Consider the following 25,280-nt stretch of genomic DNA (forward strand, 5'->3'; position numbering starts at 1 on the left):
CAGTAAATTCGGCTAATTAATCGAATTAACCGAAAAAAATCAGTTAAAAAATTTCATTAACCGAACGGACAGAAATTTCATATTTAATAGAACTCAAAATAGATCGAATCCAAAAATCGAATAAAAAATCAAAAATTAAAATTCAATAAAAGTAAAAATCGAATCAAATTGAATAAATTTTTAATCTAACAGAATCGTTCCATCGATTAATTTGATTTTACTCTTAGGGTATGCAAACTGCAAATGTGCAGAGGCCCAAACCAATGTGAATCATGCCCAAATTCCAGTCCTTCTGCGTGTCCCACCTACCATGCCTCATAGGGCCGACCATATCTCCCCTGTTTCTTCATTAATAAAAATATTTTATTTTGTTTTGACACAAATTATCTTGTCAATGTTCCAGACTTCCTTGTCATGCATCTTTCACCGTATGATTCATCCACGTGGCATGCCACGTAGATCCCAGCCTTACACGTTGTTGCAAATTGCGTGCTAGCTTCCCTAACATTCTTGCCTAGTCACGATTGAGACATCTGGAGGCCCGCCAGAAGTTTATTACTTAGATTTTTCTTTTTTTTCTGGAAGGATGTGCTTTCAAACGTTGAAGGAGAAACATGACTTGGCACCTGTGGGATTGCACCACGTGGCGTTTTCCTTGGTTAGCAAAGTGGCATTCCCAAATTGACTAAAAACTTATTCATTAAGTTCAGCGATTTGACTAAAAAATAAAGTTAAGGATAAATAAAAAATAATATAAGATTTTTCTAGAAGTTTTTCACAAAATATTAATTATTAATTAAAAATATAAGTATACAATAGTAGAAAAAATATATACAAAAATGTGCTACTTTGAAAAGTTAGTTTTCGTTCAAAATATTTGAATCGTTACTGATGAATCAACGAGTTAATGCTATATCGTTTTGAAAATTATAACTATTATAGACAAATCCTAATAAATGCGTAATCAAATAAAATGAAAAAGATGAAACAATAGAAAAATAAAAAATTAAAATCTTTTGAAAGTTTAAATGATGATTTAAAATATACGATAGCTTCATGTGATAAAAAAATATTTTTAAATTTTATAAATGTAATTGACATTAAAACAAAATGTTCAAATTTCATCTACTAATTGAAATTCATTATATTTTGACAAAATAATATATTTAAAATTACTCTTTATAATTTTTATGATATCCAAGAGAATAAAATTCAAGAAAAAAATCATGAGAGAATTTAAAATGAAAATAGATTTTTTTAATAGATAGCAATTAGATGGGTTCACAATAACAATAAAAAATTAAGTCTTAAGTTTTATGAATTAGGTTCATTAATTTTTTTTAAAAAAAAAAGATAAATTTTGAATAAAATTGAATGTGACTTGGTTAGGAAATGGGATGTGACATGTGAGATCAAATTTTTGCACTAGCTCCTAAAATATGGAAGGAAGATGTGGCGAGGATAGAAGGTGAGTAGAGGAGGGGGCCGTGCCTGGTGCTTCCCCAACATAATAGAATTAACAGATGGGTTGGATTAGGTGGCCAATCTCAGAATCTCACAACCACTGTACCCGCCAGCTTTCAAAGTTATATTTTAATTTTTTCATACAACGAAATTGGCAAATGTAAATATCAAAATATCTGCTTGCACACTTCAAAAAACAATAATAAAAAATCAAATCAAAGTGATGACACCTCAACGTTTATCCCAATACTACAAGTACCCGTCTTTGCTTTTTTCTGAATTCTCTCATGTTTCATATTTGCAGTTGAAGCCGCGGTTGCTCTCATTATCTCATCGTTGCTTATTACACAAACAAGAACAGCCAGAGGGGAGTTCAAGTTAGGCCAACGGTTAGTTTCTTTCCCTCCGATTCCCTTGGAACCAAAGCAAAGCCGTTCGATTCTTGGTCACCATCTCAAACCCACCTTCTCTGCTGCTGTTGCCCAATCCCTTTTTATTTGCAGTTGCTGCGACATGGGTTGGATCGTGATCGTATTGGGATCCATCTGAGGCTACCCATTAGAGTTCTCCCCCTCAGGTTCATGCTTTGGTATTTATTTATGTGGTTTGATTTCAAAATTGGTGCCTTTGAGGTTTGATGTTGCTTAACCATTAGAGTTATTTGCCGTAGGTTCATGACTTGGTACCTTTTTCTTTTTGCTATGATTTGATTTGAAGATATTTGAGAATTGGGGCCTTCGAAGTTTATAGTTGTGGGGCTTTGAGGATTTGAAGTTGTTCAGCTGGAGGATCATGCTTAACAACAAACCCATCTCATGGTTTTTGCTGGAAGCTTAAGATTTGGACAAAATGAGCACTGGGTGTTTGAAGATTTGTGTCTGCTAGAAGTTGGTCTTGGTTCAGAATTGGAGAGTCTGGCTTGCTTAATCATATGTGTAGGAACTGGAAGCTTTACATCAGCTGCTGCTGCCTGACCGCTCTGGTATTCTCAAAATCTCTGTTCTTTCATGGGACATGAGGGGAGAATTCTTGAAATATTGTGAGTGAAAAAGGATCTTAATTACAACCCATATGTGTTTGGCTTATGTGATTTCTATTATTATTATCTTTTTGAGTACAAGTTCTATAGAATTCATGCTGATAAGCCAATTTCAATCGAAGCTTAATGCTGAAAATGACGCGTCGCCAGTCTTCTACAACTCAATCTGTGATACGTGCTTCTTCATGATCAACTGAGCTTTGTCTGCTGTATCTAGAATAAGCTCATATTTATTGCTTCCCCATGAATACCCGTTACTTTTTTCCGCCTGAGTCGTTGTGTAGTTCTGCTACTCCTGTTTCATTTTCGTCGATTTCTCCAGCTGGAGAAGATCGTATCGCTGCAGGTGTCCGGAACAGGTCACCTCGCGTCGCCCCCTCCTCGCTCTTGATAAGAATAGCAATGAGGATATCTAGAGCAAGGTGGTTCAGCTTCCTAAGAAGAGTATTCCACTACCAGAATGGGTCAAGATCAAACCTTGGGTCCAATCCTTTCAATTCTGGCACCTGGATGGTGCTGGAGTTCTTAGCTTTAGCTGTTCAAATAAGCATCACATCACTAACTTTGGCAATTTCTAGAGCGGAGAAGCCGGTCTGGCCTATGAGATTATGGATTATTGGGTATGATTTTGGCTGCCTTCTCAGTTTGCTACTGCTTTATTGGCGCTATTGGCATACGTGTATAAATCAAGCAGACGGTGTGAGCCACTCCGACATAGAGCAGCAGAGGGGAGATGAAGAATTCAGGTATCCTTTATACTTTCAAGCCCCTCCTTTTCTTTTCTTTTATTTTTCCTCCTCCTGTGAATTAGTCTCATGGTGTTTAAATCTTCTGTGCAAATTGGGATTAGTATGATAATTATGTTGACAAATATTTGGGGAATAATTCAACTGTGAATCTTGAGTTGTGCAAAGAGGTTTATTAATAGAAAGAGGGTTATCTGCCAACAAGAACTTGGCCTGGTGGTAGCTGGTAGAGTGGGGTGTGGTTAGGTTTTAGGTCTGCAGTTTGAGACTTCTAATGTACCTTTAAAAAAAAATCTGTACGTTGTCAGCATGCCATATTAGAACTTAGAAGTAACCAATAAGTTTAAAAGCACTTTATGAATTATTTGGGAAATTCACCAGAGTAGTTAATGAACTACTATCTTCGCAATTTCAAAATTATTAGTAACACAACAACAAAAAGGTTATGTTGACTTATTAAAGGTACTTGAGTCGAAATTTTTCTCGTATTTGGAGACCCTCAAGAAATCCATCATCTCATCGGTGGTGAAAGGCAGACATTTTAAAAAAACTGTGAATGATGCATCCTGGTCATCATGGTTTAAAAGCAAGCTTAGACAAATATTCTTCGAGTTTATGGGAGCCATACACAAAATCTTGCTTGTTTTTTCATGCTTTTGAACCTCAAGAAATCCATCATCTCATCAGTGGTGAAAGGCAGACATTTTTAAAAAACTGTGAATGATGCATCCTGGTCATCATGATTTAAAAGCAAGCTTAGACAAATATTCTTCGAGTTTATGGGAGCCATACACAAAATCTTGCTTGTTTTTTCATGCTTTTGATTGATATGTGCCACGCATACAGAAGATTTTTTTCTTCAATGGAAATAAAAAGTTATGATAATTTATAAAGGGCGCTTGAGTGTAACTGCACTCATTTGGAGGACCATAAGAAATCCATCATAGCAGACATAATTAAAAACTATGCATTATTGATCCTGGCCCTCATGGTTTAAAGACATGTTTAGGCAAATATTCTTATGGTGTGTATAAACAATTCACCTAATCTTGCTTCTTTTTCATGCCTTTGATTGCGATATGCTTCTTATACAGAAAGTTCTCTCTTCAATTTTTGAAAGTAGTGCACATATGTTTACTTGATATTTGCAGTTTTGTGCTTTTTAACTGATGTATGATACACGCAGGAGCTCGCATTTAATGAACAGGTTTCGGACCTCCATTGAGCTCTTCTTTGCAATATGGTTTGTGATGGGTAATGTTTGGGTCTTCGATTCTCGCTTGGGATCTTTCCATCGTGCTCCGAAGCTTCATGTGCTCTGCATCTCTCTGCTTGCTTGGAACGCTGTCAGCTACTCCTTTCCTTTCCTCCTTTTCTTGTTGCTATGTTGCTGTGTGCCTTTGGTCAGCAACCTACTCGGATACAACATGAACATGGGGTCCATCGATCGTGGGGCATCTGATGATCAAATCTCCAAGATACCCAGTTGGAGATACAAAGCAATCGACTCATTAGAGCTCAGCAACGGCAGTGATTGTGACACGGCCCTCGCAAATGAAAGTCTAGTAAGTTTCACAGGCTTGAAAGTTGGAACCCACAACTATATGCAGCTAAACCCAGTCGGGAAACTGTCCATTAGATTGTTGTTTAGCCTGATTAAACTGGGAAAGTTGTCAAACTTGTCTCTTAATTTGATCCTTGTGGAACCTAATGAGTTTCTTCTATTCTGCTTTGTTAAATAGGAATGCTGCATCTGCCTAGCCAAATATAGAGACAAGGAAGAGGTGAGGCAGCTGCCTTGTTCCCATATGTTTCACCTCAAGTGTGTGGATCAATGGCTCAGAATTATATCTTGCTGTCCTCTTTGTAAACAAGAAATAGTCAGGTGAAAAGGCAAGCTGAAAATGGCCATCTGAACTGAAGGGGGGTTTGTTTTAAAAATTTTTAAAAACAAATTTTTTTTTTTGCATACTTTCTTTTCCTTTCTCTTTCTTGTGTTTTGTTCTATGTGAATCTGCATGGTTACTTGAGTGAGTTTATTCATTGTACAGTGGAGCTCACCAGTGACCGAGACTACATTGAAATTTCTATTTTATCTTGGAGAAGATACTTTTGCAGGAATTGATGATGTTGTAACCCTGCTTCCATTGGGTAGCACATTCCATTGCTCCCAGAGGATACCCCAATACTTGTATATGCATTTTTGTTTTTTGTTTTTTTGAATTATTAATAATGATGAATGGAATACATTTACCTGTACTAAATAATGGTTAATGGAGTGACTATAATTTTATTACATTGTCATCCTCCTTTTATTGCAGTGAAATGAATGAAGGATTTTCGGGTAAATGTAATGAATGTGGTTTCAATAAAAAATAAAAATAAAAATAGAATGAGAGAAAAAATATGTGTTAGGAATATAGTACAAATATAATAAAAAAAAAAAATTAAATACAAATACGATTTAGAAGTTGGCCGAACCCACGAACTAGTACAATAGATTGGGTTTCTTTGGAAGGAAAGGGCCTTTGAGACTAGGAAAACATAAAGAAAAGCAATGAAATGAAAGATACAAGGTAATTGACTTATGTATATATATATTAGATTGTCAAGCAAAATAAGAAGAAATTAAAAATAAATATTTTTTTAAAATAATATTTGGTATACAAAAATATAATTAAAAAGTTTATGTTTTTATTTTTTTATTTTCTTAAATAAAATCTTTAATTTAAACTAATGCTAAGGCCAATTACTTTGTTAGGAATATAGTACAAATATAATAAAAAGAAAATTAAATACAAATTAAATAAAAACACAAGTAGGCCGAACCCACAAACCAGTACAATAGAGTGGGTTCCTTTAGGTTTGTTGGAGATTGGGTTTCTTTGGAAGGAAAGGGCCTTTGAGACTAGGAAAATATAAAGAAACGCAATGAAATGAAAGATACGAGGTAATTGACTTATGTATATATATATATATTAGATTGTCAAGCAAAATAAGAAGAAATTAAAAATGTATTAAATAAATAAAAATTTTAATTTTAAGTATGATTAACATTTGATTTTTTTATAATTTTTAATCATGTAAAAATATTTTTTAAAAATAATATTTGGTATACAAAAATATAATTAAAAAGTTTATGTTTTTATTTTCTTAAATAAAATCCTTAATTTAAACTGATGCTAAGGCCAATTACTCTGTTTAAAATGTTTTTGTGGACACTAAACATCTTGAATCAATTAACGTCTCTATATCTGAGCGAGAATGGAAAATTCATGCCTACGTCGTTCCTACGACAAATCCGCTCTAGTAGGATTGTCGATGGCGGTGATAGGAACCCAATGGTATCTTTGGGTTTCCAATTGGCCGAATATTGGAGACGAGATTGAGGAAAGTGGGAGAGAGGGGACGAGGGGAACGGAGGACCTGCGCCTCTGCTTCTCCTTCCTCAGGAATTCCTTCCTAGAAGGTTATATATATAATATATATTTTATTATAATATTATATTATATTATTTAATTAATAATAATAATTTAAAATTAAAATTTAATTTAATTTAATTTAATTTTTTTATTTTTTATTTTTTTTAAGATCACTACGACCATGGTTTTCCAAAATACTGAAACCAGAACACTATGTTACTATAGTTTATACAACTCATATAATATAATATTTTCAAATCAGTTTCCGGTGTTATGTTTATTTTCCATAACACTATGGTATTACAGTTTACATAGTACATGTAGTGACTCAGAGGAGTTATAATATTTTGATAATAAAAGGAAGGGAGAAAAGGAAATTAAAAAGGGGGTAAACAGAAGCGTTCGTCGACGACGCGACGTATTGGGCTCGTTGATGAGTGTACTCTTCGTCGATGAGAAAATAACGAGAGGGGTTTTGGGTGATTCTAAATTTCGTCAACGAGGGGAGAGTTCATCGACGAGTTGTCTTCATGACCTCGTCGATGACAACTCGTCGATGAGGTGACGTGGCTCATCGACGAAGGCCAGTGTATAAAATAGTGATTAACGCAATTTTTTAGCTTAATTTGGCCGCAGAATCTCTCTCTCTCTCTCTCTCTCTCTCTCTCTCTCTCTCTCTCTCTCTCTCTCTCTCTCTCTCTCTCTCTCACTACACACACACACTCTCTTCGGTTCCCCTCACTTCTCTCTAGCTTTTTGGGTCCGTTCTTCGCCGGTTCGATGATCCGAAGCCACCACGACACTCCTGGGGAAGTTCTCAACATATTTGCTGGAGTGGATCGTTGGTGGGGCTAGTTTGGAATTCATCCCAAATCTAGGATAAGACTTTCTACTCAATATTTTACCTCTTGACATTTGTAGAAAGCGTAGTACGCGTAGAAATACTGAAGTTTAGTTTTGGGAAATGTCGTTTTCAAGGTGTTGAACGGGGAACCCTGCGGGTGTGGGACTGCTTATTTTAGGGGCTTTTTTTAGGAATAAGGTAAGGGGATAAACTAAACTAGTTATTTTATGAAAATGTATGTATGTTATTACAACATTTGATTTCAGTAAAATAAATATATTTATATATGTTTATGTTTGGGAAATACTGCTGTAAAAGATGATATGTTTAAATATGTATGAAACTTATTTCGTGTGGCATGAGTAGAATTTATAATGAAATACTGTTTTTTGAAAATATGATAAAGATATGAATTTTTATAATGGAAAACCGGTGTACAGGTCGAGAATTTTATATGATTTGTCGGCGTACGGGTCGTGCTATGTATATGATTTTTTGGTGTACGGGTCGTGCTATGGATATGATTTGCCGGCGTACGGGCCGATGATTTTCATGATGTATATAAATATGCAAAACAATATGATGATATTGATTTGGTAATTAATGGTATGAAATATCCATGTATCACAATTTCAATATATGTTATATGTTATCAGAATCTGGTTGGTTTGGTTTATGTTAGCACTTGCACAGTATCGATGCTATGTGTTCATGATTCATCATGATATTTGTGTTAACGCTACTGTACGGAGTGGCGTGAGGTTGGATGGTCGATGTGGGTTTAAGAAGTGTAAGCGCCCCTAGTGTACGAACTAGCTCTGGCAGACCGATCGAACTTACAGACTGTACTTTTGACTTGGCAGTGGTCGGCCAACTACTGTCAGGTCCCGCCTTCAGGTCACACAACCCAATTATGTGGGGGTAATACATGACAACAACCAGCTAAATACTCGGCATCTTTTTAGCCGTGGTTGGCTAGCTTCGACATCCTTTCATCTGTGGTCGGCATCTTTTCAGCCGTGGTTGGTTAACTTTGGCATCCTTTCAGCCATGGTCAGCATCTTTTCAGCCGTGATTGGTTAGCTTCGACATCCTTTCAGCCATGGTCAGCATCTTTTCAGCCGTGATTAGTTAGTTTCGGCATCCTTTCAGCCGTGGTCGGCATCTTTTCAGCCGTGATTGGTTAGTTTCGGCATCCTTTCAGCCGTGGTCGACATCTTTTCAGCCGTGGTTGTTTCCATGATTGTATTAACACTCACATGCAGCATATTTCATATATTATTTTCATACTCATTTCATTTCCTGTATATCTCGCATCGCGTATGTATAACATAATTCCACACAAAATTCTATTTTACTCATGCCACACAATTTAGCAGTAAAATTCATACACATATATTTCTTATAAAATAAGCCAACCTACATTTAACATTTATATTCTGAAAATATATATTTCATTTCTTACATAATTATCCTGAAAATATTTTTTCACTTTCATCAGTTCATTTTCACATATACGTATCTAACAAACAGCCCTAAACTCGAAAAAACATAATTTAAACACTTGACATTTTAAACCCATACCGAAACGTATACACGTACTTATAATACAATTTATTTTTCATTAAATTTATAAAAATTCTGATTTAATATATATTTTTTCCCTTACCTGATTTCTTGCACTACGCCAACAGGGACCCCGAAAAGATGCCTGTGGCTCTCATCCGGATCCTGAAATTAAATTCCTAATTCCATTAAATTAACCCTAAATAAAATACTATTTAAATATTCTCTAGGGTCATAATTTTCATATTAACAGTTATACTCGCAAATATAATCAATTTGCTAATTTTCCCAAATCCCACTCTCGCTTTGGAGTGAGACCTAGAAAACCCCAATTAGAAGTTTACCTATGTCAAAATGATGACAGTCACGACTAGGACCACGTGGTGGTACCCAATCGTCGATATAAGCCGTTCTCACGACAAATCTGCTCCAGTAGAAATGTTGGTAAGGCACAGTTAGGAATATAACGGTACCTTCCGTTTTCCAATCCGTCGAGAAATTGAGAGGTAGAGAGAGATGGAGATAGAGACGACTGCAACGCACAGAAGAAATTTCAGGAGGGAGGGGTGCGTGAGTCTTTTCTGCAAATCTTTTTCCTAAAGCTTTTGCTTCAGGAAGTTTACCTTATATATATATATATATGTATATATCTTATTTTAATTAGTTTTTTTTAAATCCAATGCAATAATATTTAATTTAACAATTAGTTATTTAATTATTTAATTTAATTTAATTTAATTTAATTTTTTTAATTTTTAATTTTTTTAAATTTTAATTTTTTTTAAAAATTTTCCCACGTCATTCCTTTATTTATTTATTTGTTATTTTATCTATTTTATATTTTTTGTTTCAATCGTTTTAATTTTTCAGGTATTTACATTCTCCCCTCCTTAAGAAATTTCGTCCCGAAATTTGTTACCCGATCTTTCATTTCCATAATTTTACGATTTATCATATCTCACATCATAATCTCAACCACAATTATATACTTTAAATCCAATACACATCCAAGTTCTCCATATAAGGACCATTCCCACGGTTAAGAAACATCACCATCGATGGATTTACCGTGGTTTTCTGAGATCGTCGACTGAACTAGAAAATCATAGAAGTCCGCCAAGGGATTTCCACCTCCGAGGTATAAGAAAAAATCCTATACTTCCCTACACTAAACCTACTCCTCAACACCTAACCTGACCTATCCATCTAGCATCCTTATCCTAACTTTTCCTATACTCTGGTATAAATCATCTCTAACCTAATACTCTAACATTTCCATATCCAAGCGATGTGAAATTAATCACATTTGCGGCTGAACATTGCTCTGATACCATCTATAATGCCCCGACCCCCTAAGTGGGCCCGGAGTGCTACTAATCAATTCATTTACCTAATAATACACATTCTAATATCATTTATGTAGCGGAAAACATAACTAAAATCTTTTAACAAATACAACACCAGAGTTTTCTACATCCATCTATGTTCTAACATACATCATACATCCACCTGTATTCACATAAATACATATCTCCAAAACATAATCCCCAAATTTCAGTATGTTTCACAAACATCTATCACTAAGAAGACTTAAACATAATACATAAAATATTTACATTCCCAAAAACATCAAAATTATACCCTTTTCCTCAAAGGTGCTATAACAGCTCGAGCTCTCTAAGCTCGATCTCGTGGAGGTCGTGAAAAAGATTAGTTCATATTCGGGTGAGACACATCTCAGTAAGGGAAGAAACAATATATTAAAATAGTGTGTGGCTAACATGAGTTTATAATCAACATAATATTTAACATTTGCAAATCTTTAACATAATTTCTAAAATCATTTTCTGATCATATTCAAACACATGCAGAGATTTAACTCACGAGATTACCCAAGAATAGGGGTGATTACCCGCCCATACAAGTAGTACCCCTCTGCTCTGATACATTTGGAAACCCAAAGGTCACAGCGAAAGCATACCAGGGCACCCACCTTACTCAGTAAGCTCTCAAGTGATAAATTGATTTTGTACTCACATAGTTCATACAAAAGTTTACCGGCGAAGGCTCCCAAGAATAGGGAAATCTACCCGCCCATACAAGTAGTTTCCTTTTGCCCTAACATGTTATGCAGCCTATTGCTACACCTGATACAACCAGTGCACTCGCCTTTCTCAGCAAGCCCTCGGGCAAAGAGTTGGCCTCGCCCAAATGTAACATGTTCTACTAGCATAAATACTGTTAATACCATAATACATTATTTTGTTTGCCATTATTCCGCATCTCTCAACTATTCATGTTCTCATCTTTTACTTTTCATTTCATTTCACTTTACGTGACTCTTTCCCATTTTACATTATTCACATTTCACATTTCATTTCCATTTCATTCATTTTCCATTTCATTTTCATTTCATACTCATTTTTATTTTAATTCATAAATACTCGTCATCATTTCAGCCATGGTTGGTTAGCTTCGGCATCCTTTTAGTCGTGGTCGACATCTTTTCAGCCATGTTTGGTTAGTTTCGGCATTCTTTCAGCCGTGGTCGGCATCCTTTCAGCCGTGGTTAGTTAGCTTCGACATTCTTTCAGCCGTGGTCGGTATCCTTTCAGCCGTGGTCGGTATCTTTTCAATCATGATTGGTTAGCTTCGACATCCTTTCAGCCGTGGTCGGCATCTTTTCAGCCATGGTTGTTTCCATGATTGTATTAACACTCACATGTAGCATATTTCATATATCATTTTCATACTCATTTCATTTTCTGCATATCTTGCATCTCGTATATATAACATAATTTCACACAAAATTCTATTTTACTTATGCCACACAATTTAGCAGTAAAATTCATACACATATATTTCTTATAAAATAAGTTAACCTACATTTAACATTTATATTATGAAAATATACCTTTCATTTTTTACATAATTATCTTGAAAATATTTTTTCACTTTCATCGGTTCATTTTCACATATACGTATCTAATAAACAACCTTAAACTTAAAAAAACATAATTTAAACAGTTGGCATTTTAAACCCATACCGAAACATATACACGTACTTATAACACAATTTATTTTTCATTAAATTTATAAAAAATTTGATTCCCTTATCTGATTTCTTGCACTACGCCAACAGGGACCCCAAAAAGATGCCTGCGGCGCTCACCTGGACCTTGAAATTTAATTCATAATTCCATTAAATTAACCCTAAATAAAATACTATTTAAATATTTTTTGGGGTCATAATTTTCAAATTAACAGTTATACCTGCAAATATAATCAATTTGCTAATTTTCCAAAATTTCACTCTCGCTTTGGAGTGGGGTCTAGAAAACCCCAATTGGAAGTTTACCTACGTTAAAATGACGACAATCGCAACTAGGACCACATGGTAGTACCCGATCGTCGATTTAACAACAAATTTAAAGAGAAATTGAAAAAATGAGGAAAAATTACCTTTCCCAAGAGCAGTGCCTAAGCCGTTCTCATGACAAATTTACTCCAGTAGAAATGTCGGTGGCGGAGTTAGGAATCTAACGATACCTTCCATTTTCCGATCCGCCATGAAATTGAGAGGTAGAGAGAGACGGAGATAGAGACGGTTGTGGCGCATAGAAGAAATCTCAGGGGGGAAGGGTGCGTGAGTCTCTTCTGCAAATCTTCTTCCTGAAGCTTTTGCTTCAGGAAGTTTACCTTATATATATATATATATATATATATATATATATTATATATATATTATTTTAATTAGTTTTTTTTTAAAATCCAATGCAATAATATTTAATTTAACAACTAGTTATTTAATTATTTAATTTATCTTAATTTAATTTAGTTTTTTTAATTTTTAATTTTTTTTCTTTTTCCCACGTCATTCCTTTTTTTTTTTTTTTGTTATTTTATCTATTTTATATATATTTTTTATTTTAATTTTTCGGGTCTTTACACTTTCAACTCCATTAATGTAGCTTTTTCAACTTCTTACATTGGAGTATCTTTCAACCCCTATTACTGGAGTATCTTTCAACTCCATATAGTAGTAAGCTGTGGTTTCATTTATCATATATTCAATTTATAACAAAATATAATAACTTGTGCAATTTTAGAGTATTTTCACAAATTCAGATAATCACATCGGGTTCAAACCGGCCTCTATCCACCCGATTTATCCTTTTTACATATATACAGCTCGATGTATAACCGACCTCTGTTTTCCACATTTCCAGTATAACAAATTAGAACTCCGTTCCCATAATCTTTATCAATAGTATAGAAAATTCATACATTTCCATTTCAACATATATCACATGAGTTTAGTCCTAAAATTCGCTAAATGACAAAAATCCAGTAAACATCATTTAAATGAAAAAGTAAATATAAATGTAAAAAAGTAGTTTTCATAAGGTTTGGAGATCATATGCCAAAATCTTAGTTTTTACCAAAAATCGTAAAATCGACATTTTTACTCGGTAGAATTTAGCAAATAAGCAGTTAAATCATACATATAAATATAAACTAGTTTTTTAGAAGTTTAATTTTCCAAAACTGCAGTTGTAATCAATTTCCCTTTACCTAAACTCGAAACGAAACTTCGTATGAAAATGATCCAAACCGATAACCCGAGATCCTGGAAACCTAAAACCACAGAACATAACCTTACTATATTTTCGACTACTATCCAAATATCCAATCAAAATTGAAATCTGATCCTTACCTCGATTTTTGGGAAAAACCCAAAAATATCTGAAACGACGATTCGATTCACTAAAATTGTAGAGTTTCCTCTTCTGATCCACGCACTACCGTCCGTTTTTGGAAATCGATGACTAACGACGAAGAATCTTAGAGAGAGAGATATTTCGTTGGTAGAGAGAGAGAGAGAGAGAGAGAGAGAGAGAGAGTTTGGAAGCAAACTTAGCTTCTAAGCAACTAAAATGGATATTTATAGGGTCTTTGACCAAGTCCAACTCGTCGACGAGGCGGCATCTTCGTCGACGAATCCACCACACAGCTCATCGACGAGGCCATCCCTTCGTCGCCAAGTCCAAGTTCTAGATATTCTCTGATCCGCTCAGTATTTGCTCGTCAATGAGGCTTTCAATTTCGTCGACGATGCTCTGAAGGTCTTTGTCGACAAACGTGACCCTTCGTTGATGAATCCAGCTTATACAAATTTGGGTCTCTACATATATGTTCATGATTCATCATGATATTTGTGTTAACACTGCTGTATGGAGTGGCGTGAGGTTTGATGGTCGATGTGGTATTAAGAAGTGTGAGGGCCCATGGTGTACAGACCAAGTCTGACAGACCCATTAGACTTACAGACTATACTTTTGACTTGGCAGTGGTTGGCCAACCATTGTCAGGTCCCGCTTTCGAGCCACACAACCCAGCCATGTGGGGGTAATACATGACAACAACCAGCTAACCTACCAGGGTTGTTTTTGGTATTATATTATATGAGATGAATTATGTTAATGAAAATCATGTATGTTCTGTCATGATATGAGAATATATGTTTCCCAGTTATGATACAGACAATTATACTGATATGTTTATGTATAATTATATATAGAACACGAAAATACTTGTGTTGCCATATACTAGTATTAGTTTATTTTCCTTACTGAGATGTGTCTCACCCCAAAATTTTATAAACATTTCAGGAACCCCTGATAGGAAAGCGGGTAAAGCTCCGTTGATTTAGTACTGTTGATCTGCGCTCTCTGAAGGGTAAGTTTTGGTAGAGATAGATGAATTTTGTGGGAAATGTCCCTAGGACTTTCTTTTTGGGATGTATATACCTAAATACAATGAATGTAGTAACTCTGGTATTGAGATAGATGGTTTTGTGTATATGATATTATGATTTTATGTTTCCTACTGCTTAGGCTTCCGTTTATGTTTCTGTTATATCCCTGGTACCCACGGATTCAGGTTGATTATGATATGCTGGATTTATTATACATATTTTGTATTATTTTTAAGGGAAAGGAAAAAATGTAAAAATTAAGCAGGTTGTTACAGTACAGATAGTATAGTATATTTAGGATTAGCCTTCAATGTTATGGTTATTTTGGAATCATGATGAAATAGTAAGATAATTATGTATTTCAGTACTATATAGTATCAGACCCTGATGAATCAGTTCAGTAAATATTCAGTTATCAGAGCACGGTACCATTGCTATTACAGGATCAAAGTGCAACCACACATCTTAGATAGTGTGTGGAAGGTTTCTGCAACCGTGCCTGGAGGGATTGTAGAATCCCCAAAAGACTGGGTTGAGGTGGCCGGTTTGACGAGGTAGTTACCAGTTTCGTGCATAGGAGAGGTTGTAGTTTGGCTGAACTAAGGGTTGGTAGAGTTACAGTTGACTTACTTGGTAGGCCAACCTGGATTAAGTCCCGCCTACGGGCCGCACAATCTTGTCATGAGGGGTTAAATCATGACGTATAATTTTCTAGGGTAAACATCTCAGTTATGTATATGTATACAGATTTACGAAATATCAACAGATATAGTATGATACTAGAAGTATGAAAAAGTAGAAAACTCAGATAATACAGTTATACCTTAAATTACGATAGATGCAAGTTATATTGTATATTCTTTTACCAGCTTTTACAGTTTTAGATATTGTCAGTATAGAATTTATAAAATTTAATTGCCACACACTAGTAATAGCATATTTCCTCTTACTAAGCGTTGTCTCATCCCAGTGATTTAATATTTTTTAGGTGATCCAGTTTGGCGAGCGGATCAGGCGCGTAGATAGAGAAGGCGAGTACACTACCCTTTTTCTGGGTAAGTGTATATAGGAGACAGTATTTTTGAGAAAATGATACTGGGGAATGCGTATATATGCATGTAAGGTTGGGATGAGTTACTAGAATTTTGGTATTGTTTATATGGATGGACAATTTTATGTTTTTCCGCTGCATAGGTATATAATATAATTAGGTTTCCTCAGTGCTCACTTGGGGCCTAAGATGTTATAGCAGATATTATTAGAGTATATGATTTTGTATTTTATTTTATAAAAAAAATGGTATGAAATTTCAGGTCAATATAGTTTGGTATCAGAGCCTAGGTTGTTAGGTTCTGCAGACTCTAGAGTATAGCTGAAAATAATACCAGAATATAGGAATGAAATTTTAAGAGGAATGGAACAGGATATTAGTGAGTTGATGTTGGGGAATTAGGATGAGAATTTAGGGTTCTGTTATGTGGTATGGAGGTAGAATTTCAGGGTGGTTTCTATGATTTTCCTGGGGTGACGATTTTAGGAAAACCATAGTAAACTATCATCGATTTCTATTTTTATATGGTAGGACTAGACCTTAAATTAGTGATAGGAAGTGTGGGGTATTTTAGATAGAACAATATTATAAGGTTTGAATTCTCAGGATAATTTGATGTTATTATAGGATGGATCCCGGAGGTAGTAATGCTCATGATAGTGGCGACGATGGAGCAGGGCTTTTTGGTGTAAGAGGCGGGGACTAATATTTAAAATATTTAAATATGTCGACAAGTTTGATTTTTGCATGATCGATAATGGATATAAATCAAATGACACTGACAAGTGTATGTACTATAAATCTTGGTAAGATTCACATGTTATTATTAGTCTCTATGTGAATGACTTGCTCATTTTTTGTTCAAATTTGCATGTCATAAATAAAACAAAAACAATTCTCAAAAAACATTTTAAGATGAAAGATTTAAATGAGACTAATATTATTTTAGGCATGAAAATTACAAGATTGTGGGATGGTATATTTCTTGATCTGTAACGACCTCAATTTCTTAATATGAAATGTAACATAACAAATGGAAAAGTCGACCCAAACCCGTCGGTAATGGGGACACTTGTCAATCACAGCAGAAACCTAAGCAGCAGTAAACATAAAATCTCAAAAATCTAACCATAAAACATAATACCAGAGTTTATTGTATCATAAAAATACTGTTACTATATACAACCTCCAAAAATTCAAAATAACTCTAGGATCATATAACAAAAACTCTCGATCCTAGTTCAACGCTTACCCTTCTAGTAAGGAAACTCCAATCACTTAACGGCGGCTCTGACCCGCTGGTCTCTCTAAGTTTCCTGAAAATCATTTAATGTTAGGGGGTGAGACACTTCTCGGTAAGGGGAAATAAACTAAATACAGCTGTGTGGCAATATGAATATTTAAGGCACTTATACATATACAGTACATTTCAAACTCTGTAAACATTCATCATATCATACTGGATAAACATATACTTTCATATTTGTTAATTGTAACGCCCCGAACCCTTAAACTCGGGTCCGGTGCGTTATACCTAATAAAATCCCTGATAATTCATAATCCATAATAAATTAATCATCCACTAGTATTCAAATATATACATGTCTCCAAAACATTATCCACTAATACTAGTATGTTTCACAACTATCCTTTCATAACTGACTTAAAACATAAAGACATAAAATATAAAATATACATATCAAAATTAACATAAAAATATACCTTTTTTTTATATCTTCCAAAAATGTTATAAAATCTCGAGCTCTCAAAGCTCGATCCTGGGAAATCCTGAAAAAATAAATAAATTCATATTCGGGTGAGACACATTTCAGTAAGGGAAGAAACAATATATTAAACTCAGCGTGTGGCCATCATGAGATTATACATATCATTTTATAATATTTGCAAATCATTAACATAATTTCCTGAAACCATTTTCTGATCCTAATCAAATGCATACAAATGTTTAACCCATGAGATTACCCAAGGATAGGGGTGATTACCCGCCCATACAAGGAGCACCCCTCTGCTCTGATACTTAGGTCACAATTAAAACATATCAGAGCACTCATCTTACTCAGTAAGCCCTCAAGTGTTAAATTGATCTCGTACTCACGCATTCAACAATAGTTTAATGGCAAAGGCCCTAAGGATAGGGAAATCAACCCGCCCATACAAGTAGGTTCCCTCTGCCCTAGTACATTATGCGGCTACTGCCACATCTGTAGTTACTAGTGCACTCGTCTTATTCAGCAAGCCCTCAGGCGAAAGATATGCCTCGCCCAATCGTAATATGTTCTACGTACATACATACTTTTAATATCATAATACATCATTCTTTCTGTCATTATACATTCATACACATTCATTCATGTTCATAACTTAACTTTGCATTTTGTTTCACTTTAAGTGGCTCTTTCCCATTTACATCATTTACCTTTGTCATTTCATTTCATTACCATTTCATCGTCATTTCATTGCATAACATTTGATTTCATTACTTCGTACTACAGTTGGTCTTTAGCCATCATCAGTTAGTCTACATAGAAACGTACTAGATTTGCTAACACAGTTCCTTTTAACTATCATCAGTTAGTCTACACAGAAGTATGCTAGATCTGCTAACATGACTGTCTTTCAGTTGTCTTACATTTACATGGTTGCATTTAACGTACACAGGCAACATTGTCCATATCATATTTTATTTTCATTGCTTTACTTACTTAGCCTGCATCTCATACATTTAACATATATTTGCACAGATTCTCATGCCACATAATTTAGCAATAAAATTCGTACACTACCTGTAAAATAAGCCAACCAACATTTAATGTTTATATACTGAAAATACCTTTCATTTCTTACTTAATTATCTTGAAAATATTTCCCACTTTCATAAGTTCATTTTCGTATATACATATCTAATAAACAACCCTAAATTCGAAGGAAATATAATTTAAACAGTTGACATTTTACCCATACCGAAACATATACACGTACATATAACATAATTTATTTTTCTATTAAATTTATAAAATTCTGATTTAATATATATTTTTCCCCTTACCTAGTTTCTTTAATTACGCCAATAGGAACTCCAAAAAATACCTGCGGCGCTCATCCGAACCCTGAAATTAAATTCATAATTCCAATAAATTATTCTTGAATAAAATATTATTTAAATATATCCTAGGGTCATAATTCCTAAATAAATAAATATACCCTTAAATTTAGCCAAATTGCCAAATTTCCCAAATCCCACTCTCGCTTTGGAGTAGGGCCTAAAAAACCTCAATTAAAAAATTACCTATACCAAAATGACGACAACGACGATTAGGACCCGATGGTTGTGCCTGATTGTCGATTTAATAGTAGATTTAACCAAAAATTGAGAAATTGGGGAAAAATTACCTTTCCCCAGGAGCAATGCCTAAGCCGTTCCCACGACAAATTCGCTCCAATAGAAATGTCGGTGGTGGAGTTAGGAACCCAATGACACCTTTTGTTTCTCAATCGGTTGAGTATTCATCGAGAAATGAAGGGAGAGAGAGAGGTGGAGACGGAGGAGTGGATGGCGTAGGAAACAGAGACGCAGAGAGGCTGAAGAAGAAGGTAATGCTTCAGGTAACTTTTTAACTTTCTTTATCTTTTTTTTTACTTACATTAACGTAATACTATTATATGTACATTAAACTAACATATTTTATATATATATCTTTATTCCAATTTTTTTTTTAACTATTCTTTTATTTATTTAATTAATTTAATAATATTTAATTAATTCATTAATTATTTAATAATTACTCTTTTTTTTCATACTATTTCTTTTTATTTGTTTATTTAATACATCAATTTAATAATATTTAACTAATTAATTGATTATTAATTTTAATTAATTAATTTTTTAAATTCTTTTTTTTTTTTGGGTTATTACATTAATAAATCATAACATACATAAAACATTTGTTATAACTGCAATACTAAAAATATACCCAGGATGAATAGTTAGCTGGTGTCATGTATTATCCCTCATGACGAGTTGTGCAGTTTGAAGGCGGGACCCAACAATGGCTGGTCGACCACTGCAGAGTAAAAAATGTCTGTAAGTACGATGGGCCCGCCACACCTTGATCCAGACTGCCAAGTGGACGTCTACACTCTACTAAAAGCCACATCAACTATCCATCTCCCACCCCCCCGTGGGGTGGTTAGCACTAATCTAATCATAAACATCTTATCTATAAGCTACGGTACTAAGCCCCTGAACTGAACTAAACTAACATCTGGGTTCTGATAACATATAATACATGATCATATATAACATCATTACGGCCTCGTGCCGAAAATATCGTAATTATGGCCTCGTGCCGAACATAATATAATTACGGCCTCGTGTCGAACATAACATAATTACGGCTTCGTGCCGAACATAACATAATTACGGCCTCGTGCCGACATCATTTCATATTTACACAGCCTCGCGCCGGAATCATTTCAGGTATATATATACATTCTGAAAATAAATTAATCATCACGTATTCGTCAAATCATCATAACATAACATATCTTTTCATAATACCTGAAAACATACTTTGCTCATAAAATCTTTCATATCATAATATACTTCTCGTAAAACAATATTCAAGCCACACATACGCTATATAAAGTCATACTTCTTATTCTAAAATCATAATTTTATGGCATCTCATACATATATATACATTTCAACATGATAGCAGTATTTCCCAAACATACATTTCATCCGTAATATACAAATATAACATATGCTTTTCTGAAAATAAATTTACTCATAATTAATAATAATTTGCATGAAAAATAACTGTTTTAGTTTATTCCCTTACCTGGTTATTAAGAAAGCCCCTAAAATATCCTAGCCTGACCCCCGTAAGATTTCCTAATCAATACCCTGAAACTGAAAATTTCCAGTATTAAACCTCAGTATTTTCATGCATACATCATTTTCTATAACTATTGCAAGACCAAATTCGGCTTTAAAAGTCTTATCTCAACTCAAGGATGATTTCCAACTTGCTTTCACCAACGATCCGCTCCGGCAGATTTGGAGAGAACTTCCCCAGGAGCGTCGTGGTGACTTCGGATTATCGATCCGGCGTAAAACTGGCCCAAAATTGAGGAGAGAGAGAGAAAACCGAAGAGAGGAGAGAGAGGGAGAGAGTAGCTTAATGAAGAAGATAAAATTTCGGATTTTGATACTTATAGAGTAGGGAATTCGTAAACGAATCCTTCATTAATTTCGTCGACGAAATTCAGTCCTCATCGACGAAATTCAGTCGGCTCAAACCTCTCTTGGTATTTCTTCATCGACGAATCCTGTCTTCGTCGACGAATTCTCTAATACCTTGGTCTACGAATTCTCTTATACCTTTGTTAATGAATCCCCTGTATTCATCGACGAAGCCCTGGTAATTTTCTTCTATTATTCCTTCCAAAGTGCAATGTCATCGACGAACGCGAAGTCAACTTCCTCCTTTTGCTACTGTTTCCCATTTCCATTCCTCTTTATTATTTAAATTCCATTTTTATTCGGGTTGTCACATGATCAGTCACATTACATTGAAATATTTTTGAATAAATATGACTATAATAATTGCAAGCATGTTACTACTCCTTTTGATTAACATAATCACTTATTTCATGTTAAGAATGAAAATGAAGTGGTTAATCAAGAGAAATATAATAGCATTGTTGGTAGCCTGAGATATGCAACTGATTTAACTAGACCTGACATTGCATACGCAGTAAGAATACTTAGTAGATTTTCAAGCAGGCCGAGTAGAGAACATTGGATTGCTCATGCTTTTAAGAGTTGAAGCACTGACTGGTTACTGCTCTGGTTTTGACCATTCCTTCTGGGGATGGTGGTTTTGTGATCTATAGCGACGTGTCTCTAAAGGGTTTGGGATGAGTGCTTATGCAACAGGGTAAGGTAATAACTTATGTGACTCACTCGAAAAATGAGTAGCTCGGAAGTTATCCCAAGTATAAGAGTTACGTTGTGTAATATTCAGCCCAAGGGCTAGATCGTCTCCTTAGGGAATGCGTTTTAATCTCAAATTTCATGTTTGTTCAATCGAAAACAAAAATGCACCGAACTTGGTTCAAATTCAAGGTTTTTCAAGATTGTTGAGATTCCTTTCGATAAATTAGACAAACACACGAATTAAAACCCTAGACCTAGCATGCATTAAAGTAAATAATAAAGATAGAAACTCTAATCTACCTAAGGAACATCAAACACGCACTAATTAAAAATGACAACTTTGAACCCGGAATTAAAAATATGTAATGGAAACTCAACCAAACGCACATGCACGCAATAAAAATCGGACCTTTAACCAAAATAAGATCTTGAACCAAAATGCAAACACATTAAAACTCTAACGCTTGAACGAGTACGGAACACAGTAAAAATACGAGCTTTGATAAAACCGACACTAACTAAACCGACCTTTGATAAAAAAAAAAAAAAAATTAAATCTTGGGAAAAACTTCAAACAAAACACTTTCTTTTTCTTTTTTTATTTTATTTTTTTTTCATTTTTATTTTAGAACTAACTCGGACCTAATTTGATTAAACAAATAATTTCAATAACAACTAAGTAAAAACTAAATAACATGTAACAAAACGAAATAACATGCAACTGAATACTAAAAACTAAATACTAAGTCCATCATTAAATAAGCCTCAAGTTCTTCCATAAAACATAATATATATATATAAAACATTAACATGTAACTAATGTAAAAACAGAAGAAAGAAATAAGAAAAGAGAGAGTGAGAGAAGAGAGCTCCCGAATTTGTGCTGCTGTTGCTAGAGTGGCCGAGGGGGTTGCAGCAGAGGAACCCGAGGGAGGCTGTGTTGGAGCTGTGCAGCACTGGTGCGGAGGAGTTGCTGTGCTCGGGTTGGTGTTGGCATGGCTGGCCGGAGCAGCTGGCAGCACTGCTGCTGGGGAGAATGAGAAGGAGAAGATGGTGGTGCTCAGTGCTATGGTGGACCTCACTGGAGCAGCTGTGTGCACGGATCGTAGGCAACAAGGAGAAGTGCAGGGTATTTGGGAGAGATCTGAGAAGCTGAAGGAAAGAGGAGAGTAGGAAAGGGAGGGGAAAAGATGCTGAGAAAAAGAAGGCAGAGAATAAGGGAAAGGGAAACAGAGAGGAAGAGAGAGTGATAACAAAAATAGAGAGAAGGAGAGAGTGAGAAAGGAGAAAAGCTAAGGGAAAGAGAAGGCATGGGCTGGTGCGCAACACAAGAGAAAAGAAGGAGGAAAAAAGGCTTTAAAAGGGAAAGGGAATGCTACCTTAGGACCCGTGTTGCCAACCCAACCATAATTGGATTTGACCCGGCTTGCATGGTCGGGTCACATCACATGTCCTTATATATATATATATTATTTTTTTTATTCTTTGTTCATCGCAAAATTTGACCCTCCTAGAACCCGTTTCTTGCAAAACTTGAAACACTAAAGTTGTAGATAATCCTTTCCTCTTTCTCTAGAAATTTGAATTGTCTCGATTGGAGTTTGGACGGAAAAGTTATGCACGAAATACGAATAGATGTCGATTTTGATTCCCAGAACTTTTCCTGCGACAAAAAATTACCAAAAATTTATAAATGGTGCACTAAAGTTCAAGAATGATAAATGTGACACTTTATTAAAATATTAGACAAATTTGGACATTTAATTAAAAATATACCCCGTAAAGACCGGGTTAAAGTGCCCAATTACGCAGTTTTGGCGCTTAATCACACCCCCCCAACTAACGTTTTGCTAATCTCTAGCAAATGACGCGAATGAATTTCAGGGCAGTGTTTACAACTACAAACTCCAGTGATCATGAAATCGATGCACATGCGACATAACCATACCGTTTCACATACAAGAATATAACTGAATGTCACACAGACTTGTTCATATTCAATATACACAACTCCAAAGCACGTCACTCATGCAAGTTTCATCGTTTATAAGTCATTTAAGAGCAATATACTCACATGAACTTAATCAGTGGCACAATCGGAGTTAATGCAGTAATATAAGTTTGGGTATAAACAGGTAAACTCTCGAGGTGTGTGTGATGTGTGTGACTCAGTACACCTAGGGTACCAGTGGACACCTATAGAACGGTCGCTTTGACTCAGCCTAACTGGAATACCCTAAAAAAAACTCAAAGAAAATGGGTTCGCTTGTGATATGTGAGGAAGAGTGTCGCGATCAAACATCCCACATATTGAAAGGAACAACGGTAAATGTACGGAGTGGACTAGTCTGGAAAGGATCTAGCCTATCTATGAGGTGTCGAGTCCTTCATCCTAGCATCTTATCACCTACTCACCATATCCAACTGAGACCACCCTAGATCAACTTATTCACAAACTTGTCGTGAATACATCTGAGACATTAACCGGTTGAAGAATCTTTATACGTGGAAAATATGTGTAATGTCCTTGTGATATGTATTTGGGTCGGCATTGACATTTCATTTAATGCGCATGTGTATTTCTTGTTCTTTCTTCTACTCATTCTTCATTTTCTGTCTTTTCTTGATCAATTAGGACAATCTTAACACTTCTTTTGTAATCTTCAAACAATCAGTGGTAATTGAGCTCGAATAGTGGATTTTTGGACTAAACTCATGTGATATATGTTGAAATGGAAATGTATGAATTTTCTATACTATTGATATATATTATAGGAACGGAGTTCCAATTTGTTATACTGAGTATATGGAAAACAGAGGTCGGTGATCCACTGAGCTGTATTTGTGAAAATGGGTAAACCGAGTGGATTTGTGGCAGTTTGAACTCGATGTGATCATTTGAATTTGTGAAAATACTAGAATTGCACAGGTTACTATATTTTGTTATAAATTGTATATATGATAAATGGAACCACAACTTGCTACTAAAGGAGTTGACAGATACTCCAGTAATAGGGGTTGAAAGATACTCAAATGTAAGAAGTTGAAAAAGCTTCAATAATAGGGGTTGAAAGATACTCCAAATGGCAGGGAATATTCCTCAGCTGGAAGGGTACAGTGCAACCATTCATGTTTAAAATTAGCTTGGGTACATAGATAGTCGGCTAGCAGGTGTAATGAAACCACTGATAAAATAATAAACCAGATGGAGGCAGTCGAACTATATATAGGTACTTGACATATGCCTGCACGAATAGGGCATTGTTGGAGATATCAGTGTACAACCCGTGCCACGGGGTAGATAGGCAAAACATGCATGACAAGCTGGTAGTTGTTCTAATCTTCATATGCATGATTTAAATACTTGATGCGCAGATAAATGTTATACGATACAGTATTATAAACAAATGTTTCAAACGTATGAGTTT

At 35.0% G+C, this 25,280-nt stretch overlaps 1 protein-coding gene across 24 annotated transcripts; it reads left to right on the forward strand.

Annotated features, from left to right (window-relative positions):
• The first annotated feature begins 1,445 nt into the window (after positions 1-1,445).
• LOC131167789 (E3 ubiquitin-protein ligase At4g11680-like) lies at positions 1,446-5,545 on the forward strand. Of its 24 annotated transcripts, none has more exons than XM_058126878.1 (7): positions 1,446-1,585; positions 1,769-1,853; positions 1,968-2,041; positions 2,182-2,503; positions 2,626-3,249; positions 4,436-4,814; positions 4,992-5,545. In XM_058126878.1, exons 5-7 carry the CDS (start codon positions 2,747-2,749, stop codon positions 5,136-5,138), a joined length of 1,029 nt encoding a protein of 342 aa, XP_057982861.1. In that variant the 5' UTR covers positions 1,446-1,585; positions 1,769-1,853; positions 1,968-2,041; positions 2,182-2,503; positions 2,626-2,746; the 3' UTR covers positions 5,139-5,545. The 24 variants fall into 24 exon arrangements, with proteins under 24 accessions (XP_057982861.1, XP_057982802.1, XP_057982725.1 ...); XM_058126887.1 differs by having other exon boundaries at positions 1,465-1,624; XM_058126819.1 differs by having other exon boundaries at positions 1,449-1,853; positions 2,135-2,503.
• Positions 5,546-25,280: the final 19,735 nt, after the last annotated feature.

This window comes from Malania oleifera, chromosome 1 (genome assembly GCF_029873635.1).
Source record: "Malania oleifera isolate guangnan ecotype guangnan chromosome 1, ASM2987363v1, whole genome shotgun sequence".
In the NCBI taxonomy this organism is placed as follows: Eukaryota; Viridiplantae; Streptophyta; class Magnoliopsida; order Santalales; family Ximeniaceae; genus Malania; species Malania oleifera.